Consider the following 20,134-nt stretch of genomic DNA (forward strand, 5'->3'; position numbering starts at 1 on the left):
TCTATTTTTTCATCTTAATTATTGTTTGTGTCAGGGCGGCACAGTCATGTAGTGGTTAGCACTGTCGCCTCACAGCAAGAAAATCCTGGGTTTGAGCCCAGTGGCTGACGAGGGCCTTTCTGTGCGGAGTTTGCATGTTCTCCCCGTGTCCGCGTGGGTTTCCTCCGGGTGCTCCGGTTTCCCCCACCGTCCATAGAGATGCAGGTTAGGCTAATTGGTGGCTCTAAATTGACCGTAGGTGTGAATGGTTATTTATCTCTGTGTGTCAGCCCTGTGATGACCTGGCAACTTGTCCAGGGTGTACTCCGCCTCTATCCCATAGTCAGCTGGGATAGGCTCCAACTTGCCTGTGACCCTGTACAGGATAAAGCGGCTACAGATAATGGATGGATTGTTTGTGTCACAATGGGGGAAAAAAAACAGTTTTCACCTTCAAAGTGGTAGGCATTTTGTATAAATCAAATGGTGCTAAAACCCCCAAATCCATTTTAATTCCAGCTTGTAATGCGACAAAACAGAAGAAACACTGAAGGGAATGAATACTATATAATGAGATTAGGTCATCTTTGTGATTCAGGATAAAGTTCACTTAATAAATTTTAGTCAGATACCTCATTTTTATCAAGATAAAAATAATTAACCTTTGTTCATTTCAGAATCAAATATCCAGACTGATAGAGAAAATCAGTCGTGTCAGCTTGATTAAAGGGGAACTGAAGTAATTTTGAAACTTGCTTTATTTGTTAATTAACATGTTATTCAATTACGTTTTCGGTTTTATTAACCTTATATTGTGACTTGTATTGGCATATTATATTACACTTATCAGCCTTTTCGGTTTTTAGCCATGTTGAATGTAGGAGGACGAAGGAGGACACGCGCGTCTTTTAACAACGTTGGCAGATGTTGGTCACTTTGATTCCCGCTGTACGTTTTACTTCCATCCTACGAAGTCTCACACAGGTCTCAACGAATCTCGTTTACGGCCATTGCTCTGACATATGGACTGATATATTACATAGCATATTTCAAACACTCATAACTTGCTATAGCAGTGACAAAATAGCTGTCAGAAATGCATTCCCACATTTTGTAAAATGAGATAAATAGAATTTTGATTTAAAAAAATTGCCTTCAGTTCCCCTTTAAAGCAAATAATGCAGTTCAGATCCAAATCTGGGTCTAAGAAGAATTTTATGTGAAGAAAATTTGTCATTTGCTTTCGAAAACATCGTGAGTAAAATTGACAGGGTAATTTACACTTGAATAGGAACATTGAAGTATAATTATTATACACCGTCGTGTTTGTGCATTGAGGTCATTTCTGAAAGAAGAGTTGTCAGAGAACCACAGCTGAGAATAGCACACCGAGCGCATGTTGTCGAGCTCCAGCTCTACCCTGAGCACGCTAAGCCCTTTGTGTGCAAGTGTGTGTGTGTGGGTGGGTGTGTATGTGGGTAGCTGAGGTTAGTTTATCAGATTTTTGGGAACAGCTGGGAGTTCTTCCCAGGTCTACTTGACTGAGTAATAGACGGTGCATGTATATGTTTGCTTGTCTAGTCATCTGTGTATGTCTATGTGTGTATATGTGTGTGTGTGTGTGGGGGGGGGGGGGGGGGGGGTTTGCACTGTGTCATGGGCAGCTGTGACTTTAAGTTATCGCTGGTTCTGAGTCTGCAACATCCCGGGGGTCTGTCTCATCATCACAGTGATGAGTGAGAGCCCAGAGATGGAAGAGGCGTGTCACGCCATTTGTGCAAGAATTCTCTCTTCTGTTTTTTTCTTTTTCTTTCTGTACATCTCAGAGTAACAGGACAACAGGGATTCATTCAGCAAATGAAACTGAGAGGAACCAACAAATATTTTATTGCTAGAATTATCACAAATAAACTGAATAATAATCTGATTTGTGTCTCATGTCTTACAGTTTGCTTTCGTTTTTTGTATCTTTGTCTGACTAATATCTAGAATCTTAAAGGGGCGGGTCCATGCTTCCCAGAATCCTCTGCTCTAAGAAGCGAGTCACCATTTTTGATGCCATCGATATTCCACTGTGTTACGTTTAGGAAACTACCTGCAACAATGCGGCAACATCCTAGACCACAGATCATAAATCATAAATTGTACCATGAAATTGAAGAGCTTTTGTCAAAGTAGTTATATTTCAAATTCTTTTGATTGATCCATTCCGTTTTTGTATGGTTATTCTGTTGTAATGGACCAGAACTAGACTCAGCCGTTTCGTAGGTGGCCTTGAAGGAAAGAAAAAAATCAGGCATATTGTGTTCAAAAGATCCGAGATGGATTTGGAGGGGATTAATAACAGTGAATTTGCAGAGGTTTTGCTGCACAGAGAACTAACAGCATACATGTCAACCTTTAGTTCCCCATGCCCTTACAGAATCTGTACTTTTCCCTTACATACACCCATGAGCCCTTATACACGAGAAAAAATTCCAATATATAATCCAAACCACAGATTGTTTTATTCCACATTATACACTCCTATTGTAATAGGCATATTTATCACACTGCATCAAGTTAAAGGGATCAAATAAGCATGTACTGAATAAAAAGAAATTTTAGATCCCAGAGAAAACAACTGAATTAAAAAGGACTATATGTACAGCCAACTAAACAATTATCCACTAAAGAGAATGAGTGAACTATAAACTTAATTATTTAATATACATTGTATCAGTAATACCGGAATTATTGATGTAAATTTTGCAAATAAAATGTATTAATATTAAATCGTTCATAAAAATTACACAAAGTTCTATTTGACAAGTGTTGCACCAAAGAAAATTACTTGAACTATAACAGCAGTACTAAGTAGGTATATTAATTAAAATCGTAGGTTACATGTAATAAATTATATGTGACGAGTCATGGAATCCACGGACACATGTCGGCCGAAACGAATCCGAGAAAATCGCAAAAGAAGCATTAATTAATGCTTCTTTTGCGATTTTCTCGGATTCGTTTCGGCCGACATGTGTCCGTGGATTCCATGACTCGTCACATATATAATCATGTCAAACAGTAAATGAAGGTTAGTAAAAGTTCCATTTGAGAAAAAAGTGAACAGCAAAATCCCCAGTGTTGAATTAACACTTTCAGAGTTAATTTGTGACCAGTTGGATATTATATAAACACTCTGGGTGTGAATTCAACACTGGGGGATTTTGCTGTGTGTTGACACCACAAGCAGTGTTAGATCCTACTAAAGATGACTGAACCACATCAAGTATATTATGTAAACAAGGATAAGTGAAAATATTAATAAATTATGAAGTTAAATTGAAAATCTAGGGCAGTCCGAGCCAATGCACTTAAATGACCGAGAAAACCACGTGCAACTATAAAACCACATAAATCGAAAATAGTTCTGTTTCATTGGGCATGCGTGTATGAAAAAATAAATGGTGGATGCTAAGAAAATTCTCAGAGTAACGGAAAAAATCTCTGATACAAAACGTAATTTTCCCGTATGAAAATCAGTGCACGCCATATTAGCCAAAAAATTGCATTTTCCTGTACAAAATACGGGGAAACCATATAACTTGACATGCATGTAACAGAATAGTTGTTGCGTGATTTCAAAATGCAGTGGCCTGAACGTAAACAAAACAGCGAATTGGATTCTGGGAAGAGTGAGCTGGCCCCTTTAATATCTTTGTCCAAGTAGTATTGTTTAAAAATGATGGACATAAAAGTATCTTTCTTGTAATTTTGTGCAAGTGTGTGTGTGTGTGTGTGTGTGTGTGTGTGTGTGTGTGTGTGTGTGTGTGTGTGTGTGTGGATTAGCAGAAGGATGTTTTGCATTTCAGTCAGTCTGTGTATGTGTTTATGAGGAGTAAAGACAGTCTGTGTGACTGAGTGGTGCGTCTCTCATTTCACCTCTTCTCCTTATTTCACTCATGATGTTGCACCATGTTGCCTTCTGTGTGTTTGGGGTCTGTACCAGGGACGAGCAAGCTACTCTGCACGTGTGTTGTGTGTCTGTACAGTACATATTCAATAGGAACATCCATCTGATTGAGTGTGTAACTAAGGAAGAGAGGACAGACTGTTGTTCAGAAGCATCTTTTACACACTTTAAAGCTCCATAATTTGTGTCTGTTCCCCCCCCCCCCCCCCCCCTTCTCTCTCACTCACAGGGAAGAGTTTTACTCTCACCATCACCGTATTCACTAACCCCCCTCAAGTGGCCACCTATCAGAGAGCCATCAAGATCACGGTAGACGGACCAAGAGAACCACGTCGTAAGTTTTAAAGTCTAATCTTTAGGTAGTTTGACTAAAAGAATGGCACAAATATTTGATCAAAGTTTTATCGCTTACATGTCAATATAGCTGATTTTTTTCATGCCAGTAAACATAACATTAGTCATTAGTCAACATCATTGGGATTTAAGCTGCATTTCTTGCCAAGAAATGAGTTAAGCATGTTTATAGGAGTGTGTGTGTGTGTGTGTGTGTGTGTGTGTGTGTGTGTGTGTGTGTGTGTGTGTGTGGTTCGGGCTGTTTTATTGTGGTTGATGGTTATCCACCAGCTTTTTATGCTAATGTGGTGGTTGGTGGTATGTTAATAGACACAATGTGTTGAGGTCTACACATGATTGCGGTGTATCTCTTTAAACCATTACAGCCTAATACTGATACTACTACTACTACTACTACTACTACTACTGATACTACCATTACTACTAGTACTGATACTACTACTACTACTACTGCTATGACCACTGAAACTACTACTACTGATACTGCTACTACTGGTACTATTACCACTACTACAACTAATATTTTACTAATTTTTACTGTTTACTAATATTTACTAATCTGTTACTGTTTACTACTACAACTAGTACTACAACTACTACTGCTGCTGCTGATACTAGTACTGATACTACTACTACTACTACTACTACTACTGATACTACCACTACTGCTACTGCTACTACTACTGATACTACCACTACTACTGCTGCTGATACTATTACCACTACTACAGCTAATATTTTACTAATTTTTACTGTTTACTAATATTTGCTAATCTGTTACTGTTTACTACTACAACTACTGCTACTGCTGCTGATACTACTACTGATACTGACACTACCACTACTACTGCTGCTGATACTACTACTACTATTACTATACTGATACTACTACTGATACTACCACTACTACTGATACTATGACTGTGATACTGCTACTACTACTACTACTGCGTTCTTCCAGCAGCTGTAGCAAAGATAGAACAGAGAAGAAAAGCTTCAAAGAGAAAATGTATAAAATATTGTGTTAGGTTTGAATCTGTTGACTAAATAGGCTGTTTCGTGTTTGATCAGACACAAATGGTACTGAGTTTTTCAGTTTTCATATTAATACTGCTCATTTGAAATTGGTAATGCTGTGGTTCATCCATAGCTGTCTTTATTAAAACACAAAAAAATCATTATTCTGATACCAACTTATCTAAAGAACCCACATTATATCCGTCTTGTCATAAATCATGGATATACTTTGTTTATTATGAAGGGCTGAAGTGTGTGTGTGTGTACGTGTGTGTATGTGTATGTACGTGTGTTATATGAGAGCATATCATGCCCCACCCTTGTGCTCATGGAAGCCATAGGGCTATTCCCGCTCGGTCCGTTATTCCGGCGCCTCGCCACCATATGGAGGCTTCACCACTGCTGGCTTCTTCTTCAAAGTCCTCGAAAGGCAGCTCTGGTTTCAGGAGGACTTCCTCCTTTCGTGTCGGTGTGCATGTGTCTAGGAGAATACAGGCAAGTGTGCGTGATGGTTTCGCACAGCTGAGAGACTCGTCTTTTTTTGTCCCTTTATCCCCCCTCCTTCCTTTCATCGCCTGCAATCATTAATCCCTCCTGCTTCCTGCTTGTCTACGTGTGAGGTCAGGAGCAGATATTCAGACACTCATGCTCAGTGATGAGTGGACGATGTCGAGTATACAGCACATAAACAAATTTCACATGCAGAATGCTTTTCATCAGAGATTATGCATGGAATAGAAACGCACATGAACATGTACGTTTGAATATGCAGACACGATCCGAAATGCATTTCTCCTCTCGAGCCTGACACACACACACACAGCTACACAGCACATCAGTAGTTTGAGGACACAGCAAATTAATACAAAAAAAAAAAAAATTTCAAAACATTCCTCGGTTGGTTTGCAGTAATTTACAGACAAGCTTGGTCACATATGTGGAAAGCATTTGTATGTATTTAGCAATAAATTGAAATAACAACTGCACTTTCCTCAAAAGACCTCCCTCAGCAGCTGCACACACTTTCTGAATATAAACAACGACACATTTCCATACTTCTTGCAGGATGTTAGAGTTGTGTTTGAGTTGTGTATTTATACTAATTCAAAATCAATCTCTCAAACACACATATACATACATGCACACTGTATTGTTCCTCAGAAATCTAGAAACTCGGCACCAAATGGACTAAGAATGAATTCCGCTAACTCTTAAAAGTGACATACCCTTTTTCCACGAGTTGACACAGTTTCTTGGGGTCTTAGGCCCTGTTTACATTATTTCGAATCAGCGGATCATCAGATTAACGTTTTTAAAACGATTTGCGTGCACACAGCAACGCCAATACACGGATACGCTAATCACATGACTAATTAGACGGCACGTCACATGATCCCGGTGCATATCGGGCATGCGCAAGTCACTCACCACTTGCAAGTGGAAGGATGGCAAGCGAACACCTTCTCCAGCAGATACACACACCTGGCTGTGATGTTCATGTTCTCACTGAGTTTAAGCGCCTGAAGGAGGTTGAAATGTGTAAATAAACCTCAGTGCAGCTCAGCGCTTCCTCCTGCGCTCCAAATCACTCCGCCCTGAACAGCGAGTGCCCTCTGGAGGGTGCGCACTCCGGCCCTGCGCAGCTCACAGAGAGCGCGAGTGAAGCGCACGAGTGAAGCGCACGAGCAGTGATTCGGGACTGAGCCGCTGTGTGTGTGATCCCAACGCCAGCAAATCAGGAAGGTGGATGTCACAGTGACGTTGTCCAATGACGATGTCAGCTAGAGCTCAGCACAGTGTATCCGCGTATTCTCAATGTTTACACAGCACCGGACCAGACACGATCTGGATTGAATACGTGGACCCTGGCGGATTCCCATTTCCCGGCGTTTCCAGGCGTTTTAATGTAAACGGACAGTGCATCCGCGAAGAAAACGAGACAGATACGGTCTAATGTAAACTTGGCCTTAATGAAATGTTTGTGGTATGGTTTGGTCAACATACCACAAGGATAAAGCATCACAGTTCCTTTCTCACCCTGTCTAAACAACCCTGTTCAGAACGGCTGATTTGAGTGCCTGTTCCTTTAAATGATAATGAGTCACTGTTTACCCCCCCAATCAGGTACCACTTTCCTCATGAATATTCATTCACTAAAGCCATGAGTGAAGATACTCAGATGAGGGGGCAGGTTAATGCTAATGAGCTCCAGTTGTGACATAGAAAGTGGAGCCAAATCTGAACAGCTTGTTGAAGCTCATGTTTTATGAAATAGGCAAGACAAAAGAAACTCTCCTGGGCTGTCTTATTTCAGAGTTTGTGGGTTAGTAGGCACTCCAGATACCCAAATGCATGCACACAAGCACTGAAAAAGTTTCTCATACATAATATCTCATCTCATCTCATTATCTCTAGCCACTTTATCCTGTTCTACAGGGTCGCAGGCAAGCTGGAGCCTATCCCAGCTGACTACGGGTGAAAGGCGGGGTACACCCTGGACAAGTCACCAGGTCATCTCAGGGCTGACACATAGACACACAACCATTCACACTCACATTCACACCTACGGTCAATTTAGAGTCACCAGTTAACCTAACCTGCATGTCTTTGGACTGTGGGGGAAACCGGAGCACCCGGAAGAAACCCACGCGGACACGAGGAGAACATGCAAACTCCACACAGAAAGGCCCTCACCGGCCACGGGGCTCGAACCCGGACCTTCTTGCTGTGAGGCGACAGCGCTAACCACTACACCACCGTGCCACCCTCTCATACATAATATGTCCCCTTTAATTACTATTTCTGTCTCACATTGTTTCATATTCATAATGTACACTGCCCTGCCAAAAAAAAAGTCATGCACTCTAATATTTGGTTGCTCCGCCTTTAGCTTTGATTACAGCATGCATTCGCCATGGCATTGTTTCAATAAACTTATTCAATGTCACAACATTTATTTCAGTCCAAAGCTGTATTAATTTTTCACCGAGATCTTGTCTTGATGATGGGAGAGTCAAACCACTGCGTAAAGTCTTCTCCGGCACATCCCAAAGATTCTCAATGGGGTTAAGGTCGGTACTCTGTGGTGGTCAGTTCATGTGTGAAAATGATTCCTCATGCTTCCTGAACCACTCTTTTACAAGCTGAGCCCTAATTTTATGCCCATGCCATCAGGGAAGAAAAATCAATTGCTTTGATAACCTGGTCATTCAGTACATTCAGGTCATCAGCTGACTTCATTTTATTGTCCCAGCATGTTCCTGAGCCTCGACCTGACCAACTGAAGTAACCCCAGATCATACCACTGCCTCAAGAGGTGTGTACAGTGGCCACTATGTATAATGGATGCATCGTTTCATGTGCTTCCCTTCGTACCCTGACATGCCCATCACTCAGGAATAGGGTAAATCTGGACTCATCAGACCACATGACCTTATTCCAAGCCTTTTCTCCTGATTATCCTCACTAACACGTGGTCTTCTTATGGACATACAGCTGTTTAGTCCCAATCCTGTGAGTTCTCATCACACAGTGGGTGCTGAAATGCTCTTAATTTCACTATTAAACATAGCCGTGAGGTCTACTGTCAATTTTTTTTTTTTTACGATTCGACTTCACCAAGCATTTAAGTGATCTCTGATCATGGTCAGTCAGAATCTTTTTCCAGCCACATATTTTCCACGAAGTTGTTAGTTCACCACTATCCTTCCAGGTATTAATAATGCATTGGATAGTTCTTAACCCAATTCCAGTCATTTCAGTATTCTCCTTAGTTGTTTTCTTTGCTTGATGCAGGTCAATAATTTGAGCCTTCTGCAACATTTTTTCCATGAGCACGGGCTACGTCTTCCGACGTGTTTGTTTAAGAAATGAGAAGCTACTCACTGCATCAGTTAGGGTTAAAAGAATTGTTGCCAGCTGAAACACATTAATCACTGCAGTAATTATTCAATCAAAGGCTTTTATGTCTTTGCTTATTTAAATCCAAATGGTGACTCATTTTTTTTTTTGGCCAGGCAGTGTATATAAAGCCTCTGAGGTGAAAAACTAAAAAAAAAAAAAGCATTTCATGCCATTAGTCATGACTCAATTATAAACCTTTATTATAGTCTATATACTGGTATATTCCATATGCTCAACTGCTCATCGTACTACACTATCTCTTGCTGATATTTCCATCCTTTCATCCGCTCTTCATCCCTGCCAAGTTGCTTCCTCGTCATCTAACTGAAACATTCTGTTGTGGTGCCACTACACCAGTGGGGTCCTGACAATGAGATACACAACAGATGATAGTCTGGGAGTCATTATTAACGTTTGAAATGGAATCAGAAAATGAGCTGGAAAAATCAGATGAAAAAGGATGTTATGGCACTGGACAATGATGTGATGATCAAAACAAGGATCTTTATTCGTATACGCGGGTCAGTTTTACGTGCATGTTCAGCCACCTGTCTTTGGGATGCACATGATCATCTTCCTCTTTCTTCTCATATATAAGTACGCTTCCCTTGGGGTGTTTTTGTGTGTCTTCACACAGGACATAGACAAAAGCTGGAAGAAGCTGTAAAGCCAGGAGCACTGGCCTTTTCCGAGCAGTTGAGGAGGAGTGCCATGAGGTGCAGTCCTCACCAGGCCTCTGCGCCCAATCCCCGCCCCGCTCTGAACACACCTCCTTTTGGTAGCCCCGCCCACAGCCAAATACCTGGTAAGTTAAATGAGGATTTTAAAGAAATGAATGAAAAGAGCTGCACTGTCTAAAGATGTGATCAGCTCACACATCCAATAGGATTGTGTGTCTTGAGAGGCTTCTACACACACTCTCCTTTCAGCTCAGGACAATTTTTTGGGATGCCAGAGAATACTTTTATCTATCTGTCTGTCTGTCTGTCTGTCTGTCTGTCTATTATAGTAGCTTTCGAGAAGCAAAAGTTAAAGAAGAACAAGTGAGAATATTTTCAATATAGTCAAATATTTCTAGAGTTTCTTCTTTTAAGATTAAAATAAACCAAATGGAAGCTTATTAAACCTGCTGAAATGATTAAAAGCATCTAAAAGAGGCTGAAATATTATACTGGATTTATAAATATTAGATACTATCCATTACTAAAATATAATTTTTGCAGTGAGGCCACAAACAAAGGCAGTTTATTTCTGATCATTTACTGTTAAATATGTTTGATGTCTTATTTATTCTTACCAAGTGACATGAGGATATGTAGTGACACACCATCGACGCTACAGACATAACAAATGAAGGGAACAAGGCCACCTTTGATTGCAACTTAGATGAGCGTGCCTGAGCAGGACACACACACAGACACAGACACACACACACACCAGAGTCTTGTAAAATGTAACTGAAGCCATAAAAATAATTTCACTTTGAATTTTTTTTTTCGACTGGAAAGCCCCATTTTATCCTGCTGGGTGAAAAATAGTACAACACGAGAATGTTTTCAATCACAGTTAATACACGAAACAATTTCAAAGCAGTTGCACAACAGAATCCAGTGTAGTGAAGGCCACATCATCATGCTGTTAACATATGCTTAGTATTTATACGTTAATTCTGAGTAACTGCTTACTGTGAAATGTGAGTAAGCCTTTTTTAAAACCCATTTCCCAGATGAAAAAAGAAGCCAATTTCTCGGAACTGTATTTGACTATAACAGTTAGGAATTATATTAGCATGCTAACAGAACTTCTCCTTTTTTTTTTGTTCATTGTTTTGGGTATTACCTAATTGGGGTAGTTAAACAGGAGGGCCTTTGAGAGAGATTGTTCGTTACTTTCTCTTCCTCTATGAAGGATTGTAAACGGGAGTGAGTTGTGTGTGTGTCTGTGTGTGTGCGAGAGAGAGAGAGAGAGAGAGATTGCATATGCATTCTTAGAGGAAGCAGACCAAGGAAAATAGGGAAGTGAGAATCCACTGACAGGAAGCAGCTGTATGAGAAAATCAGACATTTTATTAAAACAGACTTATGGGAATAATTCAAGATTAAGCAAAATATAAGCCCTGAAAGATTTAGCAAGTAACATTAAGAAGAATAGAGAAACTAAACAAGTCACCAAAGCAAGGTAGAACTTTAATATCACATTATTATTATTATTATTATTATTATTATTATCAAGAACGAGAGAAATTAAATGAGAGCTGCAGACCAAACATGCACCCTATAGCACATGATCAGTGAAAAAGTCAAGAAGGGTGGGACAGTTGAGTTTGGGTGAGCATGAAGAAAGGAATGAATGGAAAACAGAGGGATGAAATGAGCACAGATTAACACAGAGATGGAAGGATGGCTGGTGGAAGTGCAGAGCTCTGAAACAGTGCGTTTCCTTCTGCGTGCTGCTCTCTCCTCTCTGATCCCGCCGCCAGAAATAGCAGTGGAAGCACCGCCAGCGGAAACTGTTATTAAGTCATTCAAGAGCTCTTTCTCTGTTTTCTCCCTTCTTTCTTTCTTTCTTTCTTTCTTTCTTTCTCACTCACTCTTCTCTCTTTTCTTTTTCTCTCTGTGTTTTTCTTTTTTCATAATATAGTAAATCAGTAGCAGCTGGAACCACAGGCCGGCAGGCGTGTGTATTTGTGTGTGTGGGTGTGGGTGGGTGTGTTGAGTGTATTACAGTGTATTAGAATGTTTAAGGGATCAGTCTTTTGGAGCGTTTGTGTTGTGTTGATGTTTGTCAAAAAATTTGAGAAGTGTGTGAAGCAGTTGTTCGCACTTTGACAGGAAGTGACATAACAGTGGTGACATGTAACGAGTGTTTGGAACTGCATGAGTGGAATTTTAGGAAGTGCAGACTGAGATTTGTGCTCTGAAATGATGATGACGACGACGATGATGAGGTGTTGATAAGAATAAATAGTGACGGTGTGTTTATTCAAGAAGAAGAAGGAGAGAAAACAAATTCTACATCACTTTATGAATAGAAACCCTTTTGAAATGCACTTGTTTATTCTTAATACAATAATAATAATAATCTCCGTAGTTTAACCATGGACATGCTGATGGAATGCTCGATAAAACCTGTTCATTTTGAGCATTTTTTTCTATTCAGATGTGCTCAAAATGCCCCAAATATTTGTATATTTGTATATTAGTCTTCTGTCTGTGTCTAGTTCTGGAGTAAAAGTATAGGAATAAGCATGTTCATGTTCACTCCTCATTCTGCTCCCTCCACACTTCGTATCCACATGTGCATGTATGTGGGAGTCCAGTAAAACATGAATGAGCTTTGCCTGCACCGGATGCACAAAGACGCCTCAAGCCACCCACCCAGCCATGTGTGACTCCTGGCCCATAGCAGCAGCACTAGGCCTGGGGAGTTGGAAGGAGGGAGGAGAGGGGGGGCTTCTGGAAAAGGCCGTAGGGATTCGAGGGGGGAGAGACTTGGCAATGCGCCGCAGTCTGGCTCCACTTGAAACAATCTGAAATGCTCGCTTTGGCCGCTGTGCGTAATTTGCTTCCTCTCTGATGGCTCGCCTTCCCCTTCTGTCTGGAGGTCTGCAGGCTATCGGCGAGCCTTTATTGGATCAGAGAGAGAGAGAGAATGCCTCTTTTTTCTATCCTGTGGTGTCTTGTTTGTTGTACAGTTATGCATTAGCCCTGATGATATTGTGGGATGAAGGGAAATCCAGGTCAGACTTAACAGGCCATATCACAGGATGGAACAATTATTTATTTCCCAAAATGGTGGATTTCCTGGTAGTGACACATTAGCATGTAATGATATTATGCTTATTTCCAGGTGTACATACTGTAATCGTTCTCACAAATCCACTTCTAATGCAATATCACAGCACTGTAAGCTGGTTATAGCACGGATTTGTATATGTTAAGATTCAGACTTCAGTGTTTAATGGAGACTCTGTGGGTGTTTTAATGTTATCTGTGAAAACACAGATGAAAACTCTGAAGGTTAGGGACAAGAGCTTTAGTGTTCATAATTTTTTTTAACTAATTCAAAATGTAATAATAATATGTCAATATGTAAAATAATAATAATAATAATACTACGATGCACTGTTTTCTTGTTGTTTTCAGACTCCAGGCAAATGCAGACATCTCCGTCTTGGTCTTATGAACAATCCTATCCTTATCTGGGTGCCATTTCTGCTCCAGCTATTCACCCTACGACACCCATCTCTCCCAGCCGCAACCCAATACACTGTAAGATCTCAAACGCATCAGCATTTGATCACACATCACATCATCTGTGCATCACTGAGAGAGAATTGAGAAGGACATGCGAGTGCAATTGACCTTTTTTATAATCTAATTTGTGTACAGTTCTGGACGTAAAATGAGCCTAAAGTAATTCCACTGACAGATTCCTTATTAATTAATTTCAGCTTTGGTTTATCTGTAGGATCAAACTCACACCAGACTGAATATAAATACGGGGGGCTTTTTTTTTTTAATTGGCAGTTAAATAATTCACATCAGGATCAGTATCATCAGAAGCATGTTGGCTATAGTAAGCAGAGTAGTTTAGATAATAATAATAATAATAATCATCATAATATTAGGTGGCACGGTGGTGTAGTGGTTAGCGCTATTGCCTCACAGCAAGAAGGTCCTGGGTTCGAGTCCAGTGGCCAACAAGGACCTTTCTTTGTGGAGTTTGCATGTTCTCCCCATGTCTGCGTGGGTTTCCTCCAGGTGCTCCGGTTTCCCCCACAGTCCAAAGACATGCAGGTTAGACTAATTGGTGGCTCTAAATTGACCGTGAGTGTGAATGTTTGTTTGTGTCTATGTGTCAGCCCTGTGATGATCTGGCGACTTGTCCAGGGTGTACCCCGCCTCTCGCCCATAGTCAGTTGGGATAGGCTCCAGCTTGCCTGCGACCCTGTAGGACAGGATAAAGCGGCTAGAGATAATGGAAGGATGGATGGATGGATAATACAGTACTGTTCAAAAGTTTTAGGCACATGTAAGGAAATGCTGTAGACCAAAAACAGGTTAAAAATAATTAAATTAAATTTTTCAACATTAAATAAAATACTATAAACCTGCCATAAGCCATAATGAATGAAACCAAGTTATATTTGATGTAAGCCAACTCTTTGCTTTAAAGAAATAGTAGTCTCGAGTACAATGAGTGCAGTTTTATAAGGAAATGAGCTGTAGATTTTACTGAGCATCTTACAGAAGCAGCCACAGTTCTTCTGGACACTTTGACTGTCACACTTGCTTCTTAATTTTGCAGCAAAACCCAGTAGCCTTCATTATGTTTTTTTTTTTATCTGAAAAGCGCTCTCTTATGTAATATGCTGCTCAGATACAAACTTTTTTTTTCTGTAACATTTAATTTTGTGCTGGAAAATGAACATATGGAACTCTAAAATAATTTATTACTGACTTGATAATGTAGAAGTCATAAAATAGAAATCTATAACAAAGTTTATATGAAAAAAATAGAGTGCCTAAGACTTTTGCACAGTACTGTATATCACTCATATACATTAGAAACACATTAGACACGGCTTGAATCATTTTGGTAGCCTGATTTTCAGTGCTTGAATAATTTTGTTAATATTGAATATGGATTTGTTTTGGAATGAAACTCAGCTCATCTAAATAAAGCTTTAATTAAATCTGACTTAAGTTATGTCAGACATATTCAAGTTCTGAAATGTATAAAAACCCAACTATAAATCGAGTTTGAATAACTATCTGCAGGTGACATCGCAAAACTGGTTCAGTTTTCTGATTGTGGCCATAAACAGATTTATTAAAAATACACTTTCATAACAGGCGGCACGGTGGTGTAGTGGTTAGCGCTGTCGCCTCACAGCAAGAAGGTTCGGGTTTGAGCCCCGTGGCCGGCGAGGGCCTTTCTGTGTGGAGTTTGCATGTTCTCCCCGTGTCCGCGTAGGTTTCCTCCGGGTGCTCCGGTTTTCCCCACAGTCCAAAGACATGCAGGTTAGGTTAACTGGTGACTCTAAGTTGACCGTAGGTGTGAATGTGAGTGTGAATGGTTGTCTGTGTCTCTGTGTCAGCCCTGTGATGACCTGGCGACTTGTCCAGGGTGTACCCCGCCTTTTGCCCGTAGTCAGCTGGGATAGGCTCCAGCTTGCCTGCGACCCTGTAGAACAGGATAAAGCGGCTAGAGATAATGAGATGAGACACTTTCATAACAGTGTTTATTTGCAGTAACTTCAGACAAAAACAAAATCTAAGAAAAACTCTAACTCAGCATCTAAACCTTCTTTCATTTTGGCTTTTTCTGATTACTTTGTCTTTAATGGATCTCTATCACAACACCTACAATGGCTTGTAAAAGTATTCATCCCCCTTGGTGTTTGTCCTGTTTTGTTGCATTACAAACTGGAGTTAAAATGGATTTTTGGAGGGTTAGCACCATTTGATTTACACAACATGCCTACAGCTTTAAAGGTGAAAATTGTTGTTTTATTGTGACACAAACAATAATTAAGATGGGGAAAAAAAAAACAGAAATCTGGAGTGTGCATAAGTATTCACCCCCTTTCATATGAAGCCCCTAAATAAGAGCTGCTCCAACCAATTCACTTCATAAGTCACATAATTAGCTGATTAAGATCCACCTGTGTGCAATCAAAGTGTCACATGATCTGTCACATGATGTCTGTATAAATCAACCTGTTCTGGAAGGACCCTGACTCTGTAACACTACTAAGCAAGCAACATGAGAACCAAGGAGCCTCCAAACAGGTCAGAGACAAAAGTTGTGGAGAAGTATAGATCAGGGTTGGATTATAAAAATATCCCAAACTTTGAATATCCCAGGGAGCTCCATTAAATCCATTATAGCAAAATGGAAAGAACATGGCACCACTACAAACCTGGCAAGAGAAGGCTGCCCACCAAAACTCACAGACCAGGCAAGGAGGACATTAATCAGAGATGCAACAGAGACACCAAAGATAACACTGAAGGAGCTGCAAAGATCCACAGCGGAGATGGGAGTATCTGTCCATAGGACCACTTTAAGCCATACACAAGAGTGGCCAGAAAAAGTCATTGCTTAAGAAAACACATTTGGATTTTGCCCAACAGCATATGGCAGACTCCCCAAAAACATGGAAGAAGATCCTCTGGTCAAATGAGACTAAAATTGATCTTTTGGCCATCATGGGAAATGCCATGTGTGGTGCAAACCCATCACCCTGAGAACACTATTCCTACAGTGAAGCACGGTGGTGGCGGCATCATGCTGTGAGGATATTTTTCATCTGCAGGGACAGGAAAGCTGGTCAGGACTGAAGGAAAGATGGATGTCACTAAATATAGGGCAATTCTGAAGGGACACCTGTTTGAGTCAGCCAGAGGTTTGAGACTGGGATGAAGGTTCACGTTCCAGCAGGACAATGACCCTTAACATACTGCTAAAGCTACACAGGAGTGGTTTAAAGGGAAACATTTAAATGTCTTGGAATGGCCTAGTCAAAGCCCAGACCTCAATCCAATTGAGAATCTGTGGCATAACTTGAAGATTGCTGTACAGCAACACAACCCATCTAACTTGAAGGAGTTGGAGCAGTTTTGCCTTGAGGAATGGGCAAAAATCCCAGTGGCTAGATGTGCTAAGCTAATAGAGACATACCCCAAGAGACTTGCAGCTGTAATTGGCGCAAAAAGTGGCTCTACAAAGTTTTTTTTTTTTTTTTTTGGGGGGGGGGGGGGGGGGGTGAATACCTATGCACACTCCAAATTTCTGTTTTTTCATCTTAATTATTGTTTGTGTCATAATAAAGCAACAATTTGCACCTTTAAAAAGTTGTAGGTATGTTGTGTCAATCAAATGATGCTAACCCCCCAAAAAATCTATTTGAATTCCAGCTTGTACTGTGACAAAATGGGCCAAACACCAAGGGGGATGAATATGTTTGCAAGACGCTATACATCAGATGGATCTGAGGGTAAATTAGGATGGACCATGTGTTTATGGCATGTAAATAAGAGATTAGCTGACAGAGACTTCTTTCCATGCAGCTGAAGCTGATGCATCATTTGTGCTTAAATCACTTCTTATTTTGACGTTACACGTCTCACAAATCAGATTTGTCTATATGTCATTCTATGTGCTCATTCACTCATTTTGAAGCAACTTTGATGAGTAAATGTCAATGTCTTTTTTTTATTGTACAGTCATCAGACATTCATCATCATGTGTAAAGCGATGAACCAAGAAAGTTGGACTAAGATTCCCAAAATCATAGCAGCACAAAGCTAAACAGTTAAAACAAGCAAAATATCAGACACTTTCTCTCTGCCAGTTAAGATGCTCTTACAATTAAGTGAATTTAGCTCATATAATTTTTTTGTCTGATGCCTTTTAAAAGTGCGCATGTAGTCTAGTTTTCATTAGGAGTGTTTGGATGCATCCAGAACCCTGTATTTGTAGCTACATTTCTGCACAATACTTCCATGTTATAAAACTTCAACCCAAAACTGTTCCTTCTACAGGTTCAGACCTGTTCAGTGACCCACGTGTCGGTCTGGAACGCCCCTTCTCCTCCATCCCCTCGCTGCCAGACAACCGTTTCACCGACCCTCGGGTTCCTTACCCCACCGCAGCCTTCACCTACACCCCTACCCCTGTTACCAACGCTATAGGTATCGGCATGTCAGCCATGACTGCTCCCACTGGCCGCTACCACACTTACTTACCACCCCCCTACCCTGCCGGCTCCTCCCAGGGTCAGAGTGGACACTTCCAGGCCAGCACTTCACCCTATCACCTCTACTACAGCAGCGCTACCGGGTCATACCAGTTCTCCATGATGTCAGGAGGAGGTGGTGGGGACCGCTCGCCCCCCAGGATCCTTCCACCCTGCACCAGCGCCTCGACGGGCTCGGCCCTCCTCCACCCCTCACTGCCAAATCAGAATGACATTGTTGTTGAGGCAGAGGAAAGCCACAGCAGCTCTCCAACCAGCATGTCTGCTGAGGCCGTGTGGCGGCCATACTGAGCACCAGCTTTACTGAATAGTGGACTGACACCTTGACCAATATGAAGTGGAGCAGTGCATGGACTCACTTTACCAAAGCATGAGACACAGTTTTGTTTTTCTTAAGATAATTATGGATAATTTGTTGTTGCTATTATTATTATTATTATTATTATTATTACACCAGCTCATTCTACTTCGAAACAAATACACTGACATAGCACTGTCATCAAACTTGAATATGAAGAATTATATCATCATAGTTGAAAAATATTAGCTGTAAAATGTATATCTGCCAAAATATCAGCTCATATGCTGGGAACTCTTCATCTGTGACAATGAATTATGAATTTCGCACATGACTGCCTGTTTATTTACAATAACTCGATGAGTCTTGACTGAGCCCCAGCATATACGTAGTTCTGAGATTTCGAACTAAAACCTATAGATGGCTGTGTGTCCTGTGACTCACTGAGCTCACCACTGAGCTAAGGTTAGCATTGTGCTAACAGCACAAGCATTGGATGATTTCCATTGCTTCGGGTGATTTCCATTTAAGAGTGAAAAGAGACATGGAGCTCTGTTGCACTGGAATCCCAGGTTAATGAGGCTTTACATCATCAGTCACTGCCTTTTAAGGTCGTCTTACAGTGCAAACCTGTTTGTATTTCAGATATCCACTTAAACCAGTATAATGGACGAGTTTGGCCCTACTTTTATGTAAATAGACTGTAAACTACTTGTTGATATCACTGGTTGATTGACATTGGCTGTGACAGTGTCTTTGACTTCTACACTTGAGAAAACTAGAAATGCTCCATAGCCTATATGTTTTTTTTAAGTACCGCTTTATTTTGTGGATGTAAACCTTGTGAAGAAACTGATCATTTGTAGACAATGTCGTGTGGCGTCCTTCTTTCTCTTCACCGAGCAGTGATCAGGGTCATGAGAAATGAACGGGCAAGTGGGGAGACTGTGTCTGTCAGTGTCATCTTGTGCTGATAGGACAAGAATGGTCAGGCTCCTAAAATGGTGCCAGCTTCTAATACCCCCGCTGCCTGCCCCTGCTTCCATGTGCTATTCCTGACCCAAGAAGAATTTATACAGACAAGCAGACAAGCCCTGACCTGCCCGTGCTATTCAACACCACCTTACAGACAAATACGCATTCTCTTTATGTTCTCCTTCATCACTCGTCTCAGTAGTTCTCTTCTTTCTTTGACACCACTCTCTTCCCAGTTTCTCCCTTCTTTACTTTTGGCCGTCTAGTTTAGCTCACTTTACACATCCTCACTCATGTCACACACAGGAGAGAAAAGAGAGCATGGGGTTATATTAAAAGCACTCTGGCCCAAGAGTCAGTGCAAAGAGACTATAGAGCATTAGCTATAATCCAGACCAAGGATTCAGGCCAAGGGACATAAAATATAGTTTAAAAAAATTATATAAAAAGCAGAGGGCGTCAGAGCAGCATGACACCACTAGCCACACACACACACACACACACACACACACACACACACACACACACTAATATCCACATATAAATATAAACGTGTGTGTGTGTGTTACTTCAGTATCACATTCCCCACAAACGATAGGAAAGCACAATTCCATCATTCTGCTATTACCGCAACGCAAAGTACTTTTTGTTTGAAAAACTAAAAGAGACTTTCACGTCTTCAAAATATTTTCAGTTACTGGGGTTACAGTTAGACTTAGACATAGCAGCATTTTACAGACATGGAAAATCTGTGTAGAGAGCGTTACAAAAGTGTGTGTGCTCGCATGAGTGAGAGAGAACTAGAGACAAAGACAAACAGTTTAAAAAAAGACAAGGATACATTAACCATAGCCTAATTTGTAATGGCGCCTATTTATAGCAATTA

The 20,134-nt window shown here is 40.8% G+C and overlaps 1 protein-coding gene across 5 annotated transcripts in view; it reads left to right on the forward strand.

Annotated features, from left to right (window-relative positions):
* Positions 1 to 19,143, forward strand: part of runx1 (RUNX family transcription factor 1) — an 84,173-nt gene extending 65,030 nt beyond the window's left edge. For 4 of the 5 annotated variants that reach the window (XM_060898631.1, XM_060898630.1, XM_060898634.1 and 1 more), the window contains 4 exons: positions 4,164 to 4,268; positions 9,846 to 10,013; positions 13,354 to 13,479; positions 17,761 to 19,143. In XM_060898631.1, the coding sequence (XP_060754614.1) occupies positions 4,164 to 4,268; positions 9,846 to 10,013; positions 13,354 to 13,479; positions 17,761 to 18,266 (905 nt within the window). In that variant the 3' untranslated portion in view covers positions 18,267 to 19,143. The remainder of the gene's footprint in view (positions 1 to 4,163; positions 4,269 to 9,845; positions 10,014 to 13,353; positions 13,480 to 17,760) is intronic. The other variant, XM_060898632.1, reaches the window with a different exon arrangement.
* Positions 19,144 to 20,134: the final 991 nt, after the last annotated feature.

Source organism: Neoarius graeffei, chromosome 18, assembly GCF_027579695.1.
Source record: "Neoarius graeffei isolate fNeoGra1 chromosome 18, fNeoGra1.pri, whole genome shotgun sequence".
Classification (NCBI taxonomy): domain Eukaryota; kingdom Metazoa; phylum Chordata; class Actinopteri; order Siluriformes; family Ariidae; genus Neoarius; species Neoarius graeffei.